Source organism: Lycium barbarum, chromosome 12 (assembly GCF_019175385.1).
Source record: "Lycium barbarum isolate Lr01 chromosome 12, ASM1917538v2, whole genome shotgun sequence".
NCBI classification, from domain to species: Eukaryota; Viridiplantae; Streptophyta; class Magnoliopsida; order Solanales; family Solanaceae; genus Lycium; species Lycium barbarum.
The window spans coordinates 36,665,152-36,687,483 of NC_083348.1; the positions used below are offsets into that span (position 1 = coordinate 36,665,152).

At 41.0% G+C, this 22,332-nt stretch overlaps 1 protein-coding gene and 1 non-coding gene across 2 annotated transcripts; one reads left to right on the forward strand and one right to left on the reverse strand.

Annotated features, from left to right (window-relative positions):
• Positions 1 to 465: 465 nt before the first annotated feature.
• Positions 466 to 3,724, forward strand: LOC132624202 (uncharacterized). The gene is made up of 2 exons (XM_060339017.1): positions 466 to 543; positions 3,228 to 3,724. Exons 1-2 carry the CDS (start codon positions 466 to 468, stop codon positions 3,324 to 3,326), a joined length of 177 nt encoding a protein of 58 aa, XP_060195000.1. The 3' UTR covers positions 3,327 to 3,724.
• On the reverse strand, positions 3,228 to 3,379 carry LOC132625278 (U4 spliceosomal RNA). Its single transcript, XR_009576720.1, has one exon. It is a non-coding gene; the product is annotated as a U4 spliceosomal RNA (small nuclear RNA).
• Positions 3,725 to 22,332: the final 18,608 nt, after the last annotated feature.

Below are 22,332 nucleotides of genomic sequence, written 5' to 3' on the forward strand. Positions count from 1 at the left end.
CATTGTATGCTAAAAAATTAATGAATACACTGGATTGTATGCTAAAAAATTATTGAATACACTCATAAAGAAACATTATTTTCCAAATCCGACATTGAAAAATATTTCCAGATCCGACAAAAATTAATGAATACACCGTATAAAGACCTTCTGATTTGGATACACAGTCTTTTGAATTGAAGTTGTGGTCCTTTCAAGAACTGTAGAAAGTCTTCAAATACTAAAGACCAAATCATTTGGAGGGTAAACCGTGCACCAGATTAAAGGCCTTCAAATACGGTGTATTCATTGACCTTCTGAATACACTGACACCGGCAAAAACATGTAAGTTCTGCCTAAAGTTAAAGACCAGCCTATTTGAACGGAAAATATTAAAGACCAAATCATTTGGAGAGCAAACCGTGCAATTTCTTCAAAACTTGCTTTTTTCCGATCAGATCTGTAGCAAAATGGAGAAGACGACTGATGCCGGTCAGATCTAGATGGAGAAGACGGCTGGGCAGTGGTGGTGGTGTGGAGTTGTACAGTTCGCCGGAGAAGACTGTTACACCTCGGAAAATTCCCCGTACATGTACAAGGAATAGAACGACAAGGGTATGAGTGTGGGGTGTTTTACTAAGCAAGGGGTGATGATTCGTGAATTTTTGAAAATGGAAAAGTTGTAGAATTTCATGCAGCCCAGTGGTCGTATAGTGATTTACGGCCCGTAAAGTGATTTACGGACCGTAAACCACCATCGTCCTCCAGCCTTTCAAATTTCAACTTTCTGTTAAGTGGTGAAATGCTTAAATACGACTTGGAATACGGCTCGTAAACTGGTTTACGGACCATAAACCTCGATAGTAAACTGCCATGTTCTTCAGCCAGCTTCTCTGTTTTGGACATGCTTAAAGACGACCACATAATACGGCTCGTAAACTAGTTTACGGCCCGTAAACTGTGGTTTACGACCACTGTTCACCCCGACTGGAATTCATTAAAGATCAAACTTTGAGTTATTAAAAGGAACCAAAGCCTCATTTTATTTCATTTTTCATCCATACAACCTTCAAGAACACTCTAGAAGCTCTCCAATTATTCATCCACAAAATTCAAGAGATCAAAGGGAAACCAAGATCATTAACATCTAATTCATGAAAGCAAGTGCATGAGACTCTATTGGAAGTCATCTTCTTCAAGAAATCTCAAAAGGGTTGAAATAGGGTTTTGGTATAAAAAGAGTATTGTTGCTCAAGGCTTGTTCCACCATCATCCAAGGTATGTTTCATGACTATACCATATGGTTCAAGGTATTGGAAGGCTTAGATACTTGAAATGTATAAGAACATAGAAAATGGGCCTTGCATGGGTGAATAGTGGCACAATTGAATAGTAGTTGAATGGAGTCATGAATGTTGATAAGCTACGGTTGTGAATATGTTATAAATAACGTCTAGACCATGAAATAAGTATTATATACGAGAAAATGTGATAACGAGCTATAACCATGGATGTGGAGAAATTGGAGGAAAATGGTAGATTTTTCTTAAGGTGTATAAGTGATGATTGTTGAAAGTAATATTGTGAGTGTCGATACGAATGTATGAGAGTTGAAATGAAACATGGGAAAAGTATTAGAAATGAAGGAAGTGCTATCCAATTTTCTTTAGAAATAGTAGTCCGTTCTTATAATTACTTAGCTAACGACGACATGAATTCTCTTGAAGGCATATACGAGTGCATTAAGGGAGAACGAGCAAACAATAAGAATTGATAATGTCGAAGGTATGTGAGGCTATTCCCTTTCTTTCAAAGGCATGATCCCTAGCTTACGATTTCGTAAATGCTCCCATCTTTTCCTTGCTATCAAAGGTTAAAAAGTCTAAGATTCTGAAGCATGATTTCCTTCTTGATATTCCATAAATGTTTTCCAAGTACTCCTATTTTCCAAAATCAAGGGTTGTGATTATGTGAGTTCTTATGATAACGACGAAGGATATTTTTTTTCAATGACAACGATGATGTCAAAAGTGAGAATATCATTATGATGACTATGATGAGAACGATCTTATGTTTAAAAGTTTCAAGTTTACGATTTCAATGACGATATGAGAACGTCAAGCTATTTACTGATTTTCTCAATTTATTCATGGATGGTGACTTTATTTCTAAATCTTCCAAAGTATATGAATGGATGCCTTATGAAGTTCATGATTTTATTCTATGTTTTCTTTTAATGTTATTCTTCATTGATAGTCTCGCCTTATAATAATTGTTCCCTCAAGGTGAGACCAAGCGACGATGATTACTCCATAACATAATCGAAGGCTTTCGACCTTACGTCACTCCGACGTACTTACAGCTTTTCCTTGGGCTCTCAAGCATGTTATGTATATTATGTATGTATATATATGATATGAAAATGTTTTCAGGGGAAATGGGGAAAGGTGAGGCGCTATAGACGGAAATAGATGAATGATTGTTAAATGGGTTAGGTAAATGATAGCACAAGCGGTGCTCGGGGGTTAGTCCCGGGTACCCGTCGCGGCCCCTAGCCGGGTCGTGACAAAGACGGCTGCTCCGGTGACCGGAGCTGGAAGCTCCTCGCCGAAGGAGTGTGGGAAGAGGGGAGAGAGAGAGATGGGAGGGTTGGGTTGGAAGTGAATAATGGGATGATGGGTATTTTATCTTAAATATATATATGTAGCTATTAATTGTATTTAACATATTACTTTTAGTTATATGATGTAATTAATTTAAACTATAGCTACTAAATTTAAATATGTACTAGAATTAGTTATGCCATGTAGTTATCCCTTAAATTAATTGGCCAAACACAAACTGCTTTTAGTCAAAAATACTTTTTTGAAAAGTACTTTTCAAAAAAGGCTGTTTTTAGAAGCTTGGCCAAACAGACTATAATATTTTCTCCATCCCAATTTATGTGATATAGTTTGACTAGGTACGAAGTTTAAGAAAGAAAGAAAAACATAGATATATGTGTGGTTTTTAAAAACATAGATATGTGGTTTTTAATAATTTTATTAAAGGTAAAAGGAGAAGTTTCAAATTAAATTATTTCTAAATATAAAAATGTATCATTCTTTTTGAGACAAATTAAAAAAAAAGTGTATCAATAAATAAGGACAATAGTAATTTTCAGAGAGAGTAGAAGAGTTGGGCATGAGAAAAAGCGATGGATGCAAAACAATGGCTAATTTAGTAAAATATTAGACCGGGAATTGTAGGGCTTTACCCAAAAGGGAAGCCCTTTCAAAAATTCTCGACGGCCAAGGACGAACCTAGGCCGAAGAGGGGGTTTGGAAATAGTTTTCAACCAGCAATAGATGCGCCTCGATTAGTACCTCACTAGCTGCGTCAGTGCCCCAAGCGCAAAAATATTTCTCTATGCCTTTGCAATCATATTTTGTAGTCCTCATTTCTGGACCCTTTGTCTCCGCATGATCGATGTGGGATATTGCCGAGTCTTGAGAATAAGTCACTTTCATAGTAATTGTTACCCCGGATTTCGATAACAATTAAATTTGTAAGTGAGGTATAGGATATGTGGATGAAATATATATATGTGATTGTTGTGTGCGAGTGTATCGAAATTGGTGATTTACACTAAATATATGTGTTAAGTAGTATGTAAATATTGGATGAGTAAATAATGCTAAAGAAGAACACACAAATTCGGACCAATATCAGAGAGAGAGAGAGAGAGAGAGAGAGAGAGAGAGAGAGAGAGAGAGAGCGCTTTTATATATTTGGCTATCTAGATCCGAAGAAGCTAACCCCAAAAAGTGGGAAAATGTCCTTTATTTATAGGTATGCCTTATGGACCTTGAATACAATACAAAGTCCTTTTGAATAAAGAAACCCTAAAAAGGATAAGGTAGGACTATACAGTCTGACACCTGTACGGTCGTCAGTACAAAATGGCAGAACGGTTTCTTGACGCGTGGCAGCATTGGAATCGGTTAACCGGACCAACAAACACGTTGAGTTTAGATCGGCGTACCCGGACCAACAGACACGTTGAGTTTAGATCGGCGTACCCGGACCAACGGACACACTTTTCTCGTCTCGGGTGAACTGCATCCGGTACGATACCCCGGTGTGAAGAAAAGACCGAACATGCTCGTGCTCATTTGGACTTACCCTCGGCTAAGGTCTCACCGGTCATACATTGACCCGGTTTTTATCGTATACAGATAGTCCCCACACTTTCCGGACCGTACTTTTACCGGAGTAATGGGAAGTGGATAAGTCACAAAACCGGTGGTTCCATAAGCTCGGTCTTATCTTCAAATTTGGCGGGAACAGTTATGTCACGTCCTTCTAACATCGGCCACGTGTCTCGTCCCGAGTGGTCGACCTCGGGAACCACCTTAATCCACGTCGCTACATATCACGTCTCATTAATTGTGGGACACATGTCGCCGTTTGATTAGTTGTTCTCTGTAAGCGTTACAGTATAACGCCTATATAAGGCCCAAAGCTACTTCATTTTTTCATTTTCACTTCTTCACTTCTCATTCCCTGCTTCTTTACTTCTTGCTTCCTTGATCGTAAACGCCACTTTGCTAACTTCTCCATTTGTTACTTTGATCATAAGAGCATCTTTGCTAACTCTTTCATTTGTTATTTTGCATCTTTCAACTGCCTCTTTCATCCTTCTAATATTCCCCCCTTCATTGTTTCGCTCTTGAATCTTCCATCTGCCACTTCAAATTTTCAAATTTTCATATCTATCTTCAAAATGTTTGCCAACACCGAATCTACTTCCCAGGATGTTCCCTAGGTTTCTTCTCCGGGAGCCGAGCCTGTTTCACAACCCAAAGGTAAGCCCTTCGTGGAACCGACTGCCCTGGACATAATACCGTCCAAGCCCAATTACAGCCATGAATTTGACGTCGAGAATCCATCACCCATCGCGGACAGGGGCTTCGACGTAAGGCGATACCCTTCGTCTATTACAGAGGATCTCCTCCCTCGGATACAGACCGACTGTGGATGGGATAAGCGTCCAGTGCAAGTGTTCGCCCCCGGGCCCAATGAGTCCATTACCGATTACAGAAAAGGTTTCTTATACGATAACACGTATCCGTTCACCCATGCGATCCTCCAATTGACCCGGTTATTCTTGAGATGTGTCGGACGTACAACGTGACCTTGGCCCAAATTGGGCCGATTATTTGGAGGATCGTGGCCTGCCTCCGCCTACTGGCCAATAACGCAAAAAGGGAATTCACGTTGGCACACTTCATCCGGTTGTATTCTCCGAGAATCTTCCGAGAGGGCGTGATAAAGGTCACCAAACGAGGTCGGAACCCGATTCTTTCCAAACTTGATGAGGATAGAGATCGAGGATGGTTGGACCATTATGTCCGGGTAAGGACCACCGACATTATTCCGGCTGATCATATGCCCATTCCGGAAAAATGGAACAATAGACGTAAGTTTCTTAGTTGTCTCCCCTCTATAATTGTTTTTCATCTATACTTTTGTTGAAATTTACTCCCCTACACGCATATGTGATTTTTTTTAATAGCCGAGGCATAGATACCTTCTGCTGTCCGGAACCTTTCCGAGTGGGTTGGGATAATCATTAGCCAACATCCTCATTTAGAACGGACATGAGGGGACCTGTCCCGTGGCCGGTGGGTGGCCCAAAATCATGGTAATCTTCTCCCTGGTTCGGTACTTATTGCATCCTCCCGTTTTCTCTTTTTCTTTCTCTAACTCCTTTGGTATTCAGGCTTGCCTAAGGGCTCGGTGGAGCCAAGACCCGAATCAACGGCTGAGACTGCTACACCGGCTCCTAAATTTGATACGGTAGGGTCATCCTAACTCATTTCTACAGCCGGAAAGAGACAGAGAAAACCCTCGGCCAAATGGCAGAAACCAAAGAAAAGGGCGAGAAGTGTTGTTCGGACTCTGAGGGATGAATCAGAACCCGATGTTATTATTCGAAGGGTCGATGTGGGCCCCTTCGTCGCTCTATTCTGGAGGAAGAAACTACCATTCCGCCTTCGCCTATAGCTGAGGAAAGAACTTCCATTCCGACCCCGCACACCGGTGGGGAATAAGATGTCCTTTTTCCGATTCCTCTAACGTCTGTTGAATTTATCGACATTTCAGGTGATGCTTCGCCCGAAGAGGCACCCTTGGCGAAGAGGCCTAGAAGATCTGGACCATCTCCGGACATTGAGGCCGAACAAAGGGCAGAGCCGGCTCCGAATAACGAGGCTTCAATGGCTACCAGCCCACTGCCCGGTGGTGACCAAGCTACTACATCTGAGGCACCCGCATCTACCGAGGTTGTTGGAGCCGTTTTGGCTTCTCCTACTCCTGCATCAAGGTCCGGTAACCTGGATGATATGTTCACGGATACCCCTCCTGTAACCGGGGAAGCGGCTGGGTTCGAACATCTTCTTATTACTCGAGCCACGAGGGCGGCTAGCCAGTCCACCGATACGGGCGCGAGGGATTCCCTTGTAGGTATTTTCCCGACTCCTAGTGTAGAACCGAGAAGGACGAGGTCAGTCGTGATCGCTGTCCTCGAGGATTGTATCTTTTTATCACGCCCTGTGGGAGTAGCGAGTTACCTACGACCTCTTATCTCGGATTCGGATAAGAGAAAAATGGCTGGGGTTCCTTAGCAGTGCCTTATAAATGAAGGCATGCATGCAGGCAACCGGGTAAGTTTTACACTCAATCTTTCCGTAATTCAATGTGATTTTTGACTCTCGCTTATCTAATTTAACTCAATTTTTTTCTTCTGCAGAGTGTTGTGCTCGTTAATGAGGGCTTTGTCCATGCCCAAACGAGGTTGACGACTTAAAGGGCTAGCTGGATGCCCAAGGCCGAGAAACGGAGAAGTTCCAACACCTGTTGCAGGAAAAAGAAGAGCAACTGAGCCGGGTCGCTGCTCTTCCCAACCTTCAACCCGAGCTCGAGGCTTCAAAGGCCGAAAATCTTCGCTTAAAGGCCGAGTTGGCCGATATGGTTGAAAAGAACCGGCTCCTTGAAGCGGATAATGCCGGCCTTAACCAAGACAATGCCCGTTTTATTTCGGGGCTCAGTGAACTCGAGGCCATTATTTCTAACTTCGAAGTGAACTTGATTCGGTCAAGGCCGATCTCGTGAGGATGGCAGAAAGGCATCGACATTTTGAATCCGAGAGTGCTAATGACAAGGAGAAGTTGAGGGTGGTCGAACAGAAGGCCGAGAAACGAGCCCGTATTAGTGATGAGCTCAAGAGCAAGCTCGAGGAGGCTGCAGAGGCCAATGATATGCTTCAGGCCGAGCTTGAGTCGGCTAATCAAATTCAAATAGTTCTTCTTGAAGAGAGATCCGAACTAGAGGCAAAATTGACAAAAGCCGAGGCCGACCTAGAAGAGTCCCTCAAAGACACGGAGACTGCCGAGGCTTGTTCTACGATTCTTGTTGAGTATGAGCAGTGGAAATCCCGAAGGATTACCCTCGAGGAGGTTGAAAAGGGGTTAGGGGACCCCCAGGCCCGAATACTCGAAGCCAAAGAAATCGAGGAGAGGGCCAAGAAAGCTCTCGATGGTGAGTCTGAAGATTTCGAGCAGACGGTTTTCGAGGATTCCGGTTCCAATCATACCGAATAGATCAGGGCCTTAATGAGCCTTTATTTTTTATTTTGTTTTCGCTTTTGACTTGTGTAGAAAGTCCAAATGTAAAGACTTGGTTTTATATATGAAATGTGTATTTCCCAAAAGTCCCTATTTTTTTCTTCATTCTTTTATCCGAATGTATGTTATGACATTTGCCTTAATCGTATTCAGCAACGGATGATCCAAGGTTCGGAGTCACCTTTTTGTCCGAATTGCGCCTAGCTTTGCTCATTAAGTATTGGCTTTTTCTTCGTTCGGTACGTTTTTGACCGAGGACTTTATCGAATGGTTTGCCCGCGGGGCTTGTTTATGCTTCGTGAATTCAGACGTCTCCGAATCACGTTGGGAATTTTGGGTCGAGGTTTTTAAGTTTTTTGAATCTTTTCCTACCGTTTACTTATAATGGATTAGGTTCGGATACCTGAATCCTTGCTGTTTGTCAAATTTTGAGACGGTTGTCCCCATTCGAGGGTGTTAAAAGATTTTGGCTCGGTTCAACTTGACCTTGTTGCCTTTGCTGAATTTCGACAATAGTCCCCGGTATAGGGTAAGTAATAAAAAGAGATGTCTTAGATGTATTATGTCCATAATGCTTCTTTATATTGCAGGTGTTTGCACGTACATAATATAAGGATTTCATCTGTTTCCTTCTGTTTTTGCCGTAGCAAATACTAAGTGGACACGATTCGTTTTCGATCGTTTGGTCCTTACATCGAAACCTAATACAGAAGGTCCGGTTTTACACAAAAATAAGAAGCACAAAATTTCGAGGACCTTTCCGGGATAGCACTTTACAGCGTTTCTTCATCTGCTTTGGTGAGTTGAACTCATTATTCCTTTCTGGGATAGGCCTCGATGTGGGTATAACAGTCCCCTAGTGTTTATCCGAGCTGCATGATCGGGTAGGCACTATTAAGTCCCGACTCGAGGGGTAGACCCTACGTTCCCAGGTACTTTACCTCGTTTTAATAAAGTAACACGTTGTACTTGTTACCTCATTAAAAACCTTATCGAAAAACCCACTTCGGGACAAAACCGTACTAAGGAAAAGAGTGCAACACGTGTTTTCAGACCTAACATCATTCGGTACTTCTTCTGCAAAAAAGGATAGGTTAATAAAAGGTGATCACTAGGGTAGGCATCCATACCTTAGCAGTAGTATCTCCTCAAATGAGCCACATTCCAGTTATTGCGCAACTATTGTCCGTCCATGGATTCCAGTGGGTACGATCCTTTGCCCGTTACTCCAGTTATCTTGTACGACCCTTCCCAGTTCGGACCCAACTTCTTGTCATTGGGATCCTTCGTGTTCAAGGTAACTTTTCGAAGTACCAAGTCCCCAACTCGGAAATGCTGAAGATTGGCCCCTCCGGTTGTAGTACCTCTCCATTCTTTGTTTTTGAGCTGCTAAACGGACCCGCGCGTTTTTGCGTAGTTCGTTCGCCAGGTCGAGTTTTACGGCCATAGCCTCCTCATTCAACCCGCTGGTGTCGTATTTGAACCGGAGACTCGGTTTGCCAACTTCTACGGGAATAAGATCTTCGGCCCCGTAGACCAACGAGAAAGGTATTTTTCCCGTGCTTGATTTTGACGTAGTTCTGTAAGCCCATAATACCTCCGGCAGCACTTCCCTCCATTTGTGTTTCGATGTTTCAAGTCTTTTCCTTAGATTTTGAATTATTGTTTTGTTCGTGGATTCCGCTTGTGTCGATACAATCTTCTTGATCTTCAACCCTTCTAGGAAATTATTGACCTTGCTGCCAACGAACTGAGGGCCATTATCACAAGTTATTTCGGCCGGGATGCCGAAACGACAGATAATATGGTCCCATATGAAGTCAATAACCTCCTTTTCCCTAATCTTTTCGAAGTCCTGCGCTTCAACCCATTTTGAGAAATAGTTAGTCATAAACAGAATGAAACGAGCCTTACCTGGTGCCCATGGCAAAGGGCCGACGATGTCCATTCCTCACTTCATGAACGGCCAAGGTGATAACACCGAGTGTAGCAACTCCCCGGGTTGGTGAATTATGGGGGCATGCCTTTGACACCCGTCGCATTTCCGAACAAAATTCTTCACATCATCATCCATCCGGTTCCAGTAATAACCGGCTCTGATAATTTTTCGAACCAAAGCCTCCGCACCGGAGTGATTACTACAGGTACCCTCGTGGACTTCTCTCATCACATAATTTGTTTCTCCGGGACCCAAACACTTGGCTAGAGGTCTGAAGAAAGACCGTCGATACAATTGACCGTCTATTAAGCAGAATTGTGCTGCTTTGGTCCGGAGTGATCGTGATTCCTTTGGGTCGCTCGGGAGTTTCCCATTTTGCAAGTAGTCGATGTATCTGTTGCGCCAATCCCAAGTTAGACCCATTATGTTTATCTTGGCCTGCCCACTTCTACCGCCAAATTCATTAACTGCACTACGGTACCGAGGTTGATTTCCTCCGCTTCGACTGAAGAGCCCAAATTGTCCAATGCATCGGCTTCGTTATTCTGTTCCCTGGGTACATGTTGCATGGTCCATTCTTTAAACCGGTGTAATATCACCTGAGTTTTCTCCAAGTATCTTTGCATACGCTCATCCTTGAACTCGAAGATACCATTTACCTAGTTAACGACCAAGAGAGAGTCGCATTTTGCTTCGATTATTTCAGCTCCCAGACTCCGAGCCAATTCCAAACCTGCAATCATAGCCTCATATTCGGCTTCATTGTTCGTCAATTTAATAGTTCTAATCAACTGTCTAATGGAATCACCGGCGGGGGTTTTAAGGACAATGCCCAACCCCGAACCTTTTAGATTCGAAGCCCCATCTGTGTGTAGAGACCAGATACCTGAAGCCTTTCCCGAGGTTAGCAAAAGTTCTTTCTCGATCTCGGGAACCATGGCGGGGGTAAAGTCTGCCACAAAATCGGTTAAGATTTGAGACTTAATAGCTGTTCTAGGCTTATATTCGATATCATATCCGCTAATCTCTACGGCCCATTTGGTCAGTCTACTTGATAACTTCGGTTTATGCATGACGTTTTTTAGTGGGTAAGTAGTTACTACACATATCGGATGGCATTGAAAGTAAGGTTTCAGCTTTCTTGACGCACTTACCAAGGCTAAGGCCAACTTTTCGAGGTGTGGATAACGAGTCTCCGCATCCCCTAAAATCCTACTCACATAATATATTGGAAATTGCGTACCTGCTTTTTCTCGGACCAAAACACCGCTTACCGCTACCTCGGACACGGCAAGGTATAGAAATAACTATTCGTCTGCCTTCAGTGTGTGCAGCAGAGGTGGACTCGATAAGTATCTTTTTAATTCCTGCAAAGCCTTTTGACATTTCGGGGTCCAGACGAAGTCATTCTTCTTCCTCAGTAATGAGAAGAAACGGTGACTTTTATCCGAAGACCTCGAAATGAAACGGCTCAGCGCTGCTATCCTTCCGATGAGCCTCTACACTCCCTTGACGTTATTCACCACCTCAATATCCTCGATGGCTTTGATCTTGTCCGAGTTAATTTCAATTCCCCGGTTCGACACCATAAAGCCCAAAACTTTGCCTGATCGGAAACCGAAGGCACATTTTGTCACACCCTCATCTTGATAGGGCATGATGGGCACCCGACTCTCTTTAGAGTCGAGCGAACCTTTAAACTTTCGCTTTACCAAAACCTGTCATTTCAAAAACTTTTAAAAACATGAAACTTTTCCAAATAGAGGTCATTATCTTTATCCAGATTATGAAAAACTTTCAATCAATTACGTACTTTAAACTAATTGGAATCATCTGAAAATACATACTTTTTTAACATCTATAAATGATTCGCACTTTTCGACGCCCTATCCACAGGACACTGTCTGCAAAGTCTCTAACATATACAAAATACAATGACATATGCACTTTGACCCGGCAACACTCCGAACTGAGATGGAGCTCGCCAATCCCGCTGGAACACTTTTAGCAAAGTCTTATACTCATCTGGGTGTACCTGTGTGGCATGAAACGCAGCCCCCGAAGAAAGAGGGTCAGTACGGAATATGTACTGAGTATGTAAAGCATCACTGAATCATAAACCAGGAAAGTGCGACAGTAAACAAGTTTAGAAATCAAATTGTAAGTAACCTGAAACAGCATTCTGAACCAAGTCCTGGGACCCTTACCCAAATTCTAGCATGCACAATATAAATACAGCATACGTAAGTTCTAGAATACACAATATGAATTTAGTATCACAATAGTCCCTTCGGACGGCCGCTTCCGGCATAATAATAATAATAATAATAATAATAATAATAATAATAATAATAATAATAATAATAATAATAATAGCCCCTTCGGGCATGCTGGTCGACATAATCGTACTATTCCTGGCCCCTTCGGGCATGCCGCTTCCAACATAATAATGATGATGGCCCCTTCGGGCATGCCGCCGGCATAAGCGTACTAGTCCTGGCCCCTTCGGGCATGCCGCGTCCGACGTAATAATAATGATGGCCCCTTCGGGCATGCCGGTTCCGACATACGTCTATCCTGGCCCCTTCGGGCATGCCGGTCCCAACATAATAATAATGGTCGCCCCTTCGGGCATGCCGGTTCTGACATACGACTATCCTGGCCCCTTCGGGCATGCCGGTCCCGACATAATAATAACGATAATAATAGTAATAGCCCCTAATGCTAATGATGTCAACACAACTTAATCCACGAATATTAATACAAAGAAATGATGCTATGGAGTGTAATACAAATCGTAATGAAACGAAGTAGCAAAATCTCGCACCCCCTTCGGAATGGTTTTGAAAGTCTAAATAGTAAAATCTCGCACCCCTTTCGGAGTGGTTTTGAAAATCAAATTTTATGTTTCCTTTAGTATGAAACTATTTTTTCTTGAAATCATTAGTAAACCACAAACATGTTTCAAGCAAATCCGAGTTGGTATAAAAAGTTAACAATCTTATGTCCGAGCAGAGTAGTGGAAAATTAAATGCACATAAAGCAACTTCTAAGACTCATTGCAAAAGTATACTTACCGACACCTGAAAACTCAGGAGCAAGTTTCGGGTCAATCCGGTTTAGTATGAGAAGGTTATGAGCGTTTGAAGTACAAAACCTCCTACGAACTTTTCAGAAGCTATTTTGGAAAATTAAGACAACGATTATACTAAACACCTTTTCAAATATCGTTATGGACATCATTCATTATAGAACTCCCTATGAACATTTCTAAACAATCTGAGTTCGCTTAGGCAATTTATGAACGTTATTTACTATAGAAGCCTCTACGAGCATTTCCAAAACAGTCCAAGTTAACACATGAAAGTTATGAACGCTATTCATTATAGGAACTTCTACGAACATTTTCAAGCAATCCGAGACCGTCTACGAAAGTTAGGGATATTACTATTTACAGAACTCTTTAGACTTTTCTTGTTATTCAATCATACAATAAACTCGGCTACATTAAGTATGCTCACATCAAGAAGTGAATAAGAATCATTAATATGCTCGAAATCAAGAATAGAATTACCCCAAGATAAGTATTATAGCTTACTTACCTCTAGGACATGCCAAAAAAAAAGAAAAGGTAAGCTTTACATACCTGCTCGACCGCCTATAAGCTACGCTTATTCGTCCAAGCTTGTAAGTCTACATTTAAAAGGAATTTATGCTAATGTTAGCCTTTTCATCGCACATTTGTACCATATTTCAAATCATACTATTTTGTATTCTGCCGAAAATCGGGCAGCATCTCCCCTGTTTATATGCCTAGCCCGAATTCTCAATTCAGCAACCAACAACAACAACAACAATACCAACATTAATCATAATATTTCCAACTCCAAAATATTCCATAGAATAGCCCGCACATTGTTTTCTAAATTCCTCAACCAACCAAATTTGCGATATAACTATTTAATAATTTTATTTCCGTAAGGGAGTCGAAATTCATATGAACAACATCAATAACAACATCCTCCACGTTTTACAAGCTAAATATATTTATTTTCATCCAAAATTCTCTTCACATCTCATTCCATAATTTACAACACCAACAAACGAATTTTATCGGCTATTCTCTCCGTCCTAATCCGTTAAAACTCTAAATAAACTCGTTAACAATGAAAAGGAACCTTATTCATACCTTAAGCATGTAGCTACCACGTTATCACTCTTCTCCTTGGTTGATTTTTAGCTCAAATTGCAGACAACGCAGCGTACAACACTTTTCCCTTCATGGGCTTCGGGATTCGGGGATCAGATTTTGGTCAAAGTTGGTTTTTCTTCTCTCCAAAGCTCCTCTCTCTCTCTCTCTCTTTCCAGAATTTTATGGTATTTTTGGTATGAAACATGAGGATAGAGGGCTGAAATCTCACTTAAAAAGACATGGTTAATGGGCCTAACCCGGTTGGGCCCGGATTGGGCCTAGCCCACTGACCTTTCTGCCTTAAAACATCCATATCTCATTATCCCGGTGTCTTCTGTAGACCCACGACCTATGGTTGGAAATCTAACTAAATTATCTACAACTTCTATTTCTTAGTATTTTTCCAAATTCCAAACTTATAATACCGTTTTTGCCCCTCGAAGTCAGATCACCTAAAAACGTTTTCTTAAAAATATTTGTTTGGAGGGCTTCCACTTTGATTTGGCTCAAGGGTCCTTCTTGGGTTGTGTTTAACTTCCCATATGTGATTTATATAACTTTTCACATGTCCGAAAAAAAATCTCGACGTGTGGGCCCCACCCCAACTTCTCACTTGGCTAGAATTATTATCTTGCAACAAAGAGAGGTTTTCTTGCTCCAACAATTATACCACGTTAAAGAGGTCCCTTTAATTGGTAGAAATGCTAGGAGAAAATAATTTTTTGATCAAGATTTCATGGGGTGAATTTTGCTCCTCATGGTCGAATGGCCCCTATCTCTCTCTTCTTTTTTTCTTTTTTTCTTGAGTTTTCTTGAATTGGAATGATGAAAGTGTGGGACCCACACACACATATACACACATATCACACGGCCAAATGGCCTTTCTTGAACTTTCATGAAACTTTGTGAAATTTTCATTTTGCCCCTAGACTTTCGCAATATTACCATGAGCCATTTTGCGAATTTCCCTTTTTGCCCTTAGCCTTTCTCAATATTTCCATACTAATAATATTCATAAACAACTTATGTATTAAACAAGGTCAAAATGCAGTCGTGCCCTTAACTCGTCGCGATTATCTTAAAACATCCAAACGCGCAAAATGCGGGATATAACACATTTCTCCAGGTTAAGCTTCATGTTATATTTGCGAAGTACATCAAAGGTATCCTTCAAATGTTTCAAATGGTCCTCTGTTTCCAGGGACTTGACTAGCATGTCATCAATATAAACTTCCATTGTTTTCCCTATCTGTTCTTCGAACATTCCACTAACTAGGCGTTGATAAGTTGTCCGGCGTTTTTTAACCCGAATGGCATGACATTATAACAGTAAGTCCCGTATCGGGTAATAAAGGAGGTTTTCTCTTGATCCTCCGGGGGCATTCGGATTTGGTTGTACCCAGAGTAAGCATCGAGAAAACTCAACATCTCACGCCCGGCCGTTGAATCGATCATTCAATCGATGTGAGGCATTGGGAATGAATCCTTCGGGCATGCTTTGTTCAGATCCTTATAGTCAACACACATTCTAAATTTATTACCTTTCTTTGGCACCACCACTACATTAGCTAGCCAATCCGGGTATTTTACCTCTCAGATAGAGCCTATTTTTAAAAGCTTTGTTACCTCATCTTTTATGAAGGCATGTTTTGGCTCGGCCATTGTCCTCCTTTTCTGCTTCATTGGGGGAAATCTCCCATCGAGGCTGAGCTTATAAGTCGTGACCTCCGGTGGCACACCTGGCATGTCTATCTGAGACCATGCAAAACAATCGGCATTAGCTTGAAGAAATTTAATTAACTTGTCCCTGAGCTCCGAGGTTAACCCCGTGCCCAGGTATACCTTTCTATCCGGTAGATATTTGAACAAGAAGACTTGTTCCAGCTCCTTCATGATAGATTTGGTTGCATCCGAATCATCCGGTAATACAAACGATCTGGGCATGCCGAAATCGTCCTCTTCACCAATCGGGACTGATCCATTCTGCTCCGTTTTCGAACCCATATCCTTTAATTGCTATTTGGTGTCCTTGTCTCCAATTAATTTATCATCTCTTTGATCCGGCTTTTTGGGAAAAGTGGCGCTTCCTCGACCGCGAACATCTCCCTTGCAGCGGGCTGTTCACTTCGGATAGTTTTTATCCCCTCCGGGGTCGGGAACTTCAGCAACTGGTGTAGTGTTGATGGTATTGCTCTCATGCTATGAATCTACGATCTGCCGAGCAAAGCATTATACTTCATATCTCCCTCGATGACATAGAATACCGTCTGTTGTATGGTGCCGTCAATCTTGACTGGCAAAAAAATCTCTTCCTTCGTGGTTTCACTTGCCATATTGAACCCACTGAGTACTCGGGCTACCGGTACAATCTAGTCAAGTAGCCTTAGTTGTTCTACCACTCTCCACCGGATGATGTTGGCCGAACTACCTGGGTCAATCAAAATACGTTTAACTTGTGATTTGAAAATAAGGATAGAAATTACCAATGCATCATTGTGCGGTTGAATGATGCCTTCTGTATCCTCGTTACTGAAGGAGATGGAACCCTCGGGTACATAGTCCCGGTTGTGCTTCCCACGTACAATGAAAACCTTTGTTCGTTTCATCACCGGCCCTCGTGGAGCATCCGTTCCTCCAATTATCATATTGATTACATGTTGAGGTTCTGCCGGCTCAGCTAGTTTGTGATTCTCCCTTTCTTTGTAGTGGTTTTTGGCTCGTTCACTCAGGAATTCTCGAAGGTGGCCATTTTTCAATAAACGAGCCACCTCCTCCCTTAACTAACGACAGTCTTCAGTTCTGTGCCCATGGGTCTCATGATATTCACACACCACGCTCGGATCCCGTTGACCCGGGTCTGTCCTCAATGGCCTTGGCCATCTAGCCTCCGCGATACGGTTGATAGCTGATACGAGGTCCGAGGTGTTGACGCTGAAGTTATACTCCGATATCCTCGGTATGTCTTTGTTGCTAGCTGAACTCCCGGCATCACTTCTAAATGATAGGCCTCGACCGTTTGACTGGCGTTCGACCCGTTTATCGCCCCTTCCCGAGAAGTGACTGGGGCGGACCCTCGATTTTTTCGACCTGAAGCTCAGTTTTTCCGAGTGAGAGTATGGGCGGTACCTTTCCCTCGATGGTCGCATCTCCGGCTCATAAATTTTCCTCGACCTCTCAGAGCTTTTGCTCATACTTATGGGTCCCGGGGGAAGTTCGAGTTGGTTATCCTCTACCCGAATCTTTGATTCGTATCTGTTATGAACATCTGCCCAGGTTACAGCCTCATATTCCAACAAATTTTCTTTCAGTTTGAATAAAGCAATCGAGCTCTGAGGATTAAGCCCTTTGGTGAAAGTTTGTGTAGCCCATTCTTCCGGAACAGGAGGGAGCTCCATCCGTTCCCTTTGGAAGCGATTCACAAATTCTCGTAACAACTCATCGTCTCTTTGGGCTATTCGGAAAATGTCCGTCTTCCGGGCTTGCACCTTTTTAACTCCGGCATGGGCTTTGATGAACGCATCTGCGAGCATTTCGAAGGAAGTGATGGAATGCTCGGGCAGATGGTCATACTAAGTCAATGTTCCTTTCGATAGTGTTTCCCCAAATGTTTTCAACAACACGGACTCAATTTCATCCTCTTCGACATCACTGCCTTTTATGGCACAGGTGTACGAAGTCACGTGCTCCTGCAGGTCCGTTGTACTATCGTATTTCGGTATATCCGGCATCTTGAACCTCTTCGGGATTAACTTCGGAGTCGCACTAGGAGGGAAAGGCCTTTGAATGTACCTCTTTGAATCCGGCCCTTTCAGAATCGGTGGAGCTCCCGGGATCTGATCCACCTGAGAGTTATATGTTTCCACCCTCTTCTCCGTTGAATCTACCCGCTTTGCCAAGGTCTCGAGCATCTTTAGAACTTCGGTGGATGATCCAGCTCCGGATCCATTACTCTCGACTATCCGTGTTTCATCCCACCTTGGTTCGGTGACCCCTTTTGGCCTTTCCGGAGCTGCCTTGTTGTTTTTGCTCTGCAGCTAAGCTATTGCAATCCCCTGTTCGGCTATGGCGGTCCTCTATTCCTGCAACATTTCAAATATCAAACGTAAGTTAATCTCATCCGAGTATCCGGTGTTTTCCGGCCTTGAGCCCGCGATAAAGTAATTGAGTTATGAGTATTCAAAGGATCGGTGGCCGGCATGGCGGCATTCTCCTATTTCACGGTATTTTGCCGGTTGACGCCTTATCTCAAATCAACAGAGTTCGGGTCGACTGGATCTGCAGGTAGGTTTCATAATCCACTGTTCTCGTTTTCAGCCACAATTTCGTTGTTGTTGACATGACTGGACTGTCCGCTGCTTGCTATTTTGTCCGTTTTTTTGCAGAAATTAGCAGATTCCTTAATCAACGGGTGAAAGAAGGTAGAAGAAAAGATTAAAAAACCACTACTATCCTATGCCCCACGGTGGGTGCCAAACTGTTTACCCCAGATTTCGGTAACAATTAAATTTGTAAGTGAGGTATAGGATATGTGGATGAATTTTAATCTACTTTGGTTGGTATGAAATATATATATGGATTTGTTGCAATATGTATATATATATTATATATATATATATATATATATATATATATATATATATATATATATATATATATGCATGATTACTGTGAGCGAGTGTATCGAAATTGGTGATTTACACTAAATATATGTGTTAAGTAGTATGTAAATATTGGATGAGTAAATAAAGCTAAAGAAGAACACACAAATCCGGACCAATATTAGAGAGAGAGAGAGAGAGAGAGAGAGAGAGAGAGAGAGAGAGAGAGAGAGAGAACTTTTATATATTTGGCTATTACAATGTTCTAGATTTGAAGAAGCTAACCCCCAAAAGTGAAAAAATGTTCTCTATTTATAGGTATGCCTCATGGGCCTTGAATACGATACAAAGCCCTTTTGAATAAAGAAACCCTAAAAAGGATAAGGTAGGACCGTACGGTCTGACACCCGTACGGTTGTCAGTACAAAATGGCAGAACAGTTTCTTGACGCGTGGCAGCATCGCAACCGGTTAACCGGACCAACGGACACGTTGAGTTTAGATCGGCATACCCGGACCAACGGACACGTTGAGTTTAGATCGGCGTACTTGGACCAACGGACACACTTTTCTCGTCTCAGGTCAACTGCATCCGGTACGATACCCCGGTGTGAAGAAAAAACCGAACATGCTCGTGCTCATTTGGACTTACCCTCGGCTCCGGTCTCACCGGTCATACATTGACCCGGTTTTTACCGTATACAGTAATGATTTAGTTAGATTATATTACTAATATTCAAACCTAACTTTGGATAAAGTGAGGGCGGAACTATATATTACAAATATAAACTGTCCATTAGTTTAAATTATTTCACTTGATTGAAGGCTTTTAGGAACTAAGCATGATTGAAGGCTTTTAGGAACTAAGCATATTCTTCAAAAGACAAGTACTAATTTTACTTTGTAAAAGTGAAGGACAGATCGTTCCTGCTTTTAGTACAATGTTTTGACATCTGGGATTTAATGAAACAGTACTTTTAACCCGTTTGGCCATAAAAATTATTCACCTTTTTTCTGGAATAATTTTTTCACTTTGTTTAAAAATTAGTGTTTGACTATGAAAATTTCAAATCAAACTTTAAGTTATATTTCAAATTTAAAAAACAATTTATAACCTGTTTTTCAACTCTCTTTTCACTTTTGAAGTTGTATTTCAAATTCGAAAAGTACATTCAAACATGAACATTATTCTAAATATTCTTTGCGAAAAGTATAACTAAACACAATTTGATCTTTAACTTCAACTCCATAAATTCCAAATGAAGTGAAAATATCTGGAATCTATTGCCAAACGCCTACTAAGTTAAGTTGTATTATTCCATATTACTTTGTCAAAAAGGATGGACTATTCTTACATATATTATTATATCTTTCGATGATAAGGGAAATATTTTATTTGAAATTTATCATCGATTATGTAATTTTCTCTTTTCATTTTTCCAATAAATTGATAGAGTATTAGCAATACAAAGGTTAATAGAGACAATCAAAAATTGTATTAAATTTTGCAACAATATTTGTTTCTTGTACAAATAACGTCACATTATACAACATCATATTATATTTGTATACGGTAAAAACCGGGTCAATGTATGACCGGTGAGTCCGGGGCCGAGGGTAAGTCCAAATGAGCACGGGCATGATCTATCTTTTCTTCACACCGGGGTATCGTACCGGATGCAGTTGACCCGAGACGAGAAAAGCGTGTCCGTTGGTCCGGGTACGCCGATCCAAAGTCAACGTGTCCGTTGGTCCGGTTAACCGGTTGCGATGTTGCCACGCGTCAGGAAACCGTTCTGTCATTTGAACTGACAACCGTACGGGTGTCACAAAAGATAAAATAGCCTTAATCATGAGAGTATGTGCTTAAACTAACACTTACCTCCTTAAATATCTCACAATATGGATAAATTTAGATAGACAATTATACGTAACATCTTATTTTTTGACAAGAGAAGTTGCTCAGATGATAAACACTCTCCACCTCCAACCTGAAGATTGTGAGTTTGAGTCACCGAGGAGCAAAAAGGTACCTCCCGGATTCGAGTCACCGAGGGAGCAAAAAAAGGAGCTATTGGGGAGGGGTAAAAAGAAAAGACCCTCTTATTTTTCTGAAATGTCAATATTTTAAAACAAAAATTGTTGTTTAAAATGATTAATATCTTGGAGCGAAAGAAGAGTATCACTTATGCTAAATTTTATACTGGAATTTATTTTTGTTAATGAGGTAAATCAAATGAGAATTATTTAAAAAATGTGGATGGGTATTATTTTCATGGGATTTAATAAATGACATGTCTACGCGGCACATGTGATTGAATGTGAACTGAATATCTTTTATATCTTTCACTTTCTCTCTCTAGAATTTCAGAAGTTACTCAACTCTCCTACAAGCTCGGAGGAATTAGCTATAGGTGACCTTTTAGTTGTGAAATTAGTATAGGTGACTCATGCGACCACTTGAAAGCAAAATCCAATTAAATTTGGGATTAACAAAAATTGGGGTTCAAAATGTATTTTTTCAAATTTCTTAATGTTTTACAAAATATAAAAAGACCCCAACTTAATCCAAAAAACCCACCAACCCCCTTCTCCTCCTCCCACCCCTCCCCTCGCCCCTCACCCATCCCCCCCCCCCCCCCAACCCATTTTTTTTTTTAAAAAGTTTTGATACTTTTTATTTGATTTTTCACCAGTCACCCCCTCATCCTCGCACCCCCCCCCCCCCCCAATTGTTTTAAAAATTATTTATTTTTTACCAGCCTCACCCTTCTCCCCCTCCCCCCCATTTTTTTTTTAAATTTGATTTTCTTTATTTGTTTTTTCATCCCCCTCCTCCTCCTCCCAACCCTCCCCCAAAAAAAAAATTGATTTTTTTTACCAACCCCCACTCCTCCTCCTCCCACCCCTTCCCCCCAATTTTTTTTCAAAATTTTGATTTTCTTTATTTTTTTTAACCAGCCAAGAAACAGTATATACAAATGAAGAAAGTGAAGAAGAACTAGATGATGAAGAAACTGATGATGGAAATGAAGGAGATGAAGTAGATCAAGGAAATCTGCTACACCCTAGAAGGTAGTTGCTGAACAAGTTATTACTTAAGTTGTGGTATTTGGAGGCTGTTGAACAATTTCTGTTTTTTTTTTTTTTTTTTTTTGGTCCTTTGTGTTATTTGTGAATGATGTTTATGAACTTATTTATTTTGATTAGTTGTGGTATTTGGAGCCAAGGTGTTTGTTGAACAATTTCTATTTATGAACTTATTTATTTTGCTTACTAATTGTTGCAATAGATGCATACGGTAGAATTGCTTAGTTGCTTAGTTGTTGCAACAAATTACTCACCTTGTTGGAAAAAATTAAACAATTGTTTAAATTATTATTAAAAACTAAAAAATATGTCGCAATAGATGAGTTAATTATTGCAACAGATCATACACTTGTTGAAGAAGTTCCAACAAGTTACTAATCCGTTCCAATAAGTAACTAATCTGTTCAAACAAGTTACTAATCTGTTTAGACAAGTTGCCTAAATGATTGCAATAGATCATACAATTGTTGAAGAAGTTGCAACAAGTTACTAATCTGTTCCAACAAGTAACTAATCTGTTTAAACAAGTTAGTAATCTGTTTAGACAAGTTGCCTAAATGATTGCAACAGATCATACAGTTGTTGAAGAAGTTGCAACAAGTTACTAATCCGTTCCAACAAGTAACTAATCTATTTAAACAAGTTACTAATATGTTTAGACAAGTTACCTAAATGATTGCAACATATCATACAGTTGTTGAAGAAATTGCAACAAACTACTAATCTGTTTCAACAAGTTACTAATTCGTTCCAACAAGTAACTAATCTGTTGCAATAGATATTACAGTTATGGAAGAAGTTGCAACAAATTACTAATCTGTTTCAACAAGTTACTAATGTGTTCTAACAAGTAACTAATCTGTTTAAA

Coding starts and splice junctions, on each gene's coding strand:
- LOC132624202 (XM_060339017.1), top strand. CDS start 466: ATGCCGGTCAGATCTAGATGGAGAAGACGGCTGGGCAGTGGTGGTGGT. Junction 544..3,227: donor ACAGTTCGCCGGAGAAGACT/GTTACACCTCGG, acceptor CGGGAATTGTAG/GGCTTTACCCAAAAGGGAAG.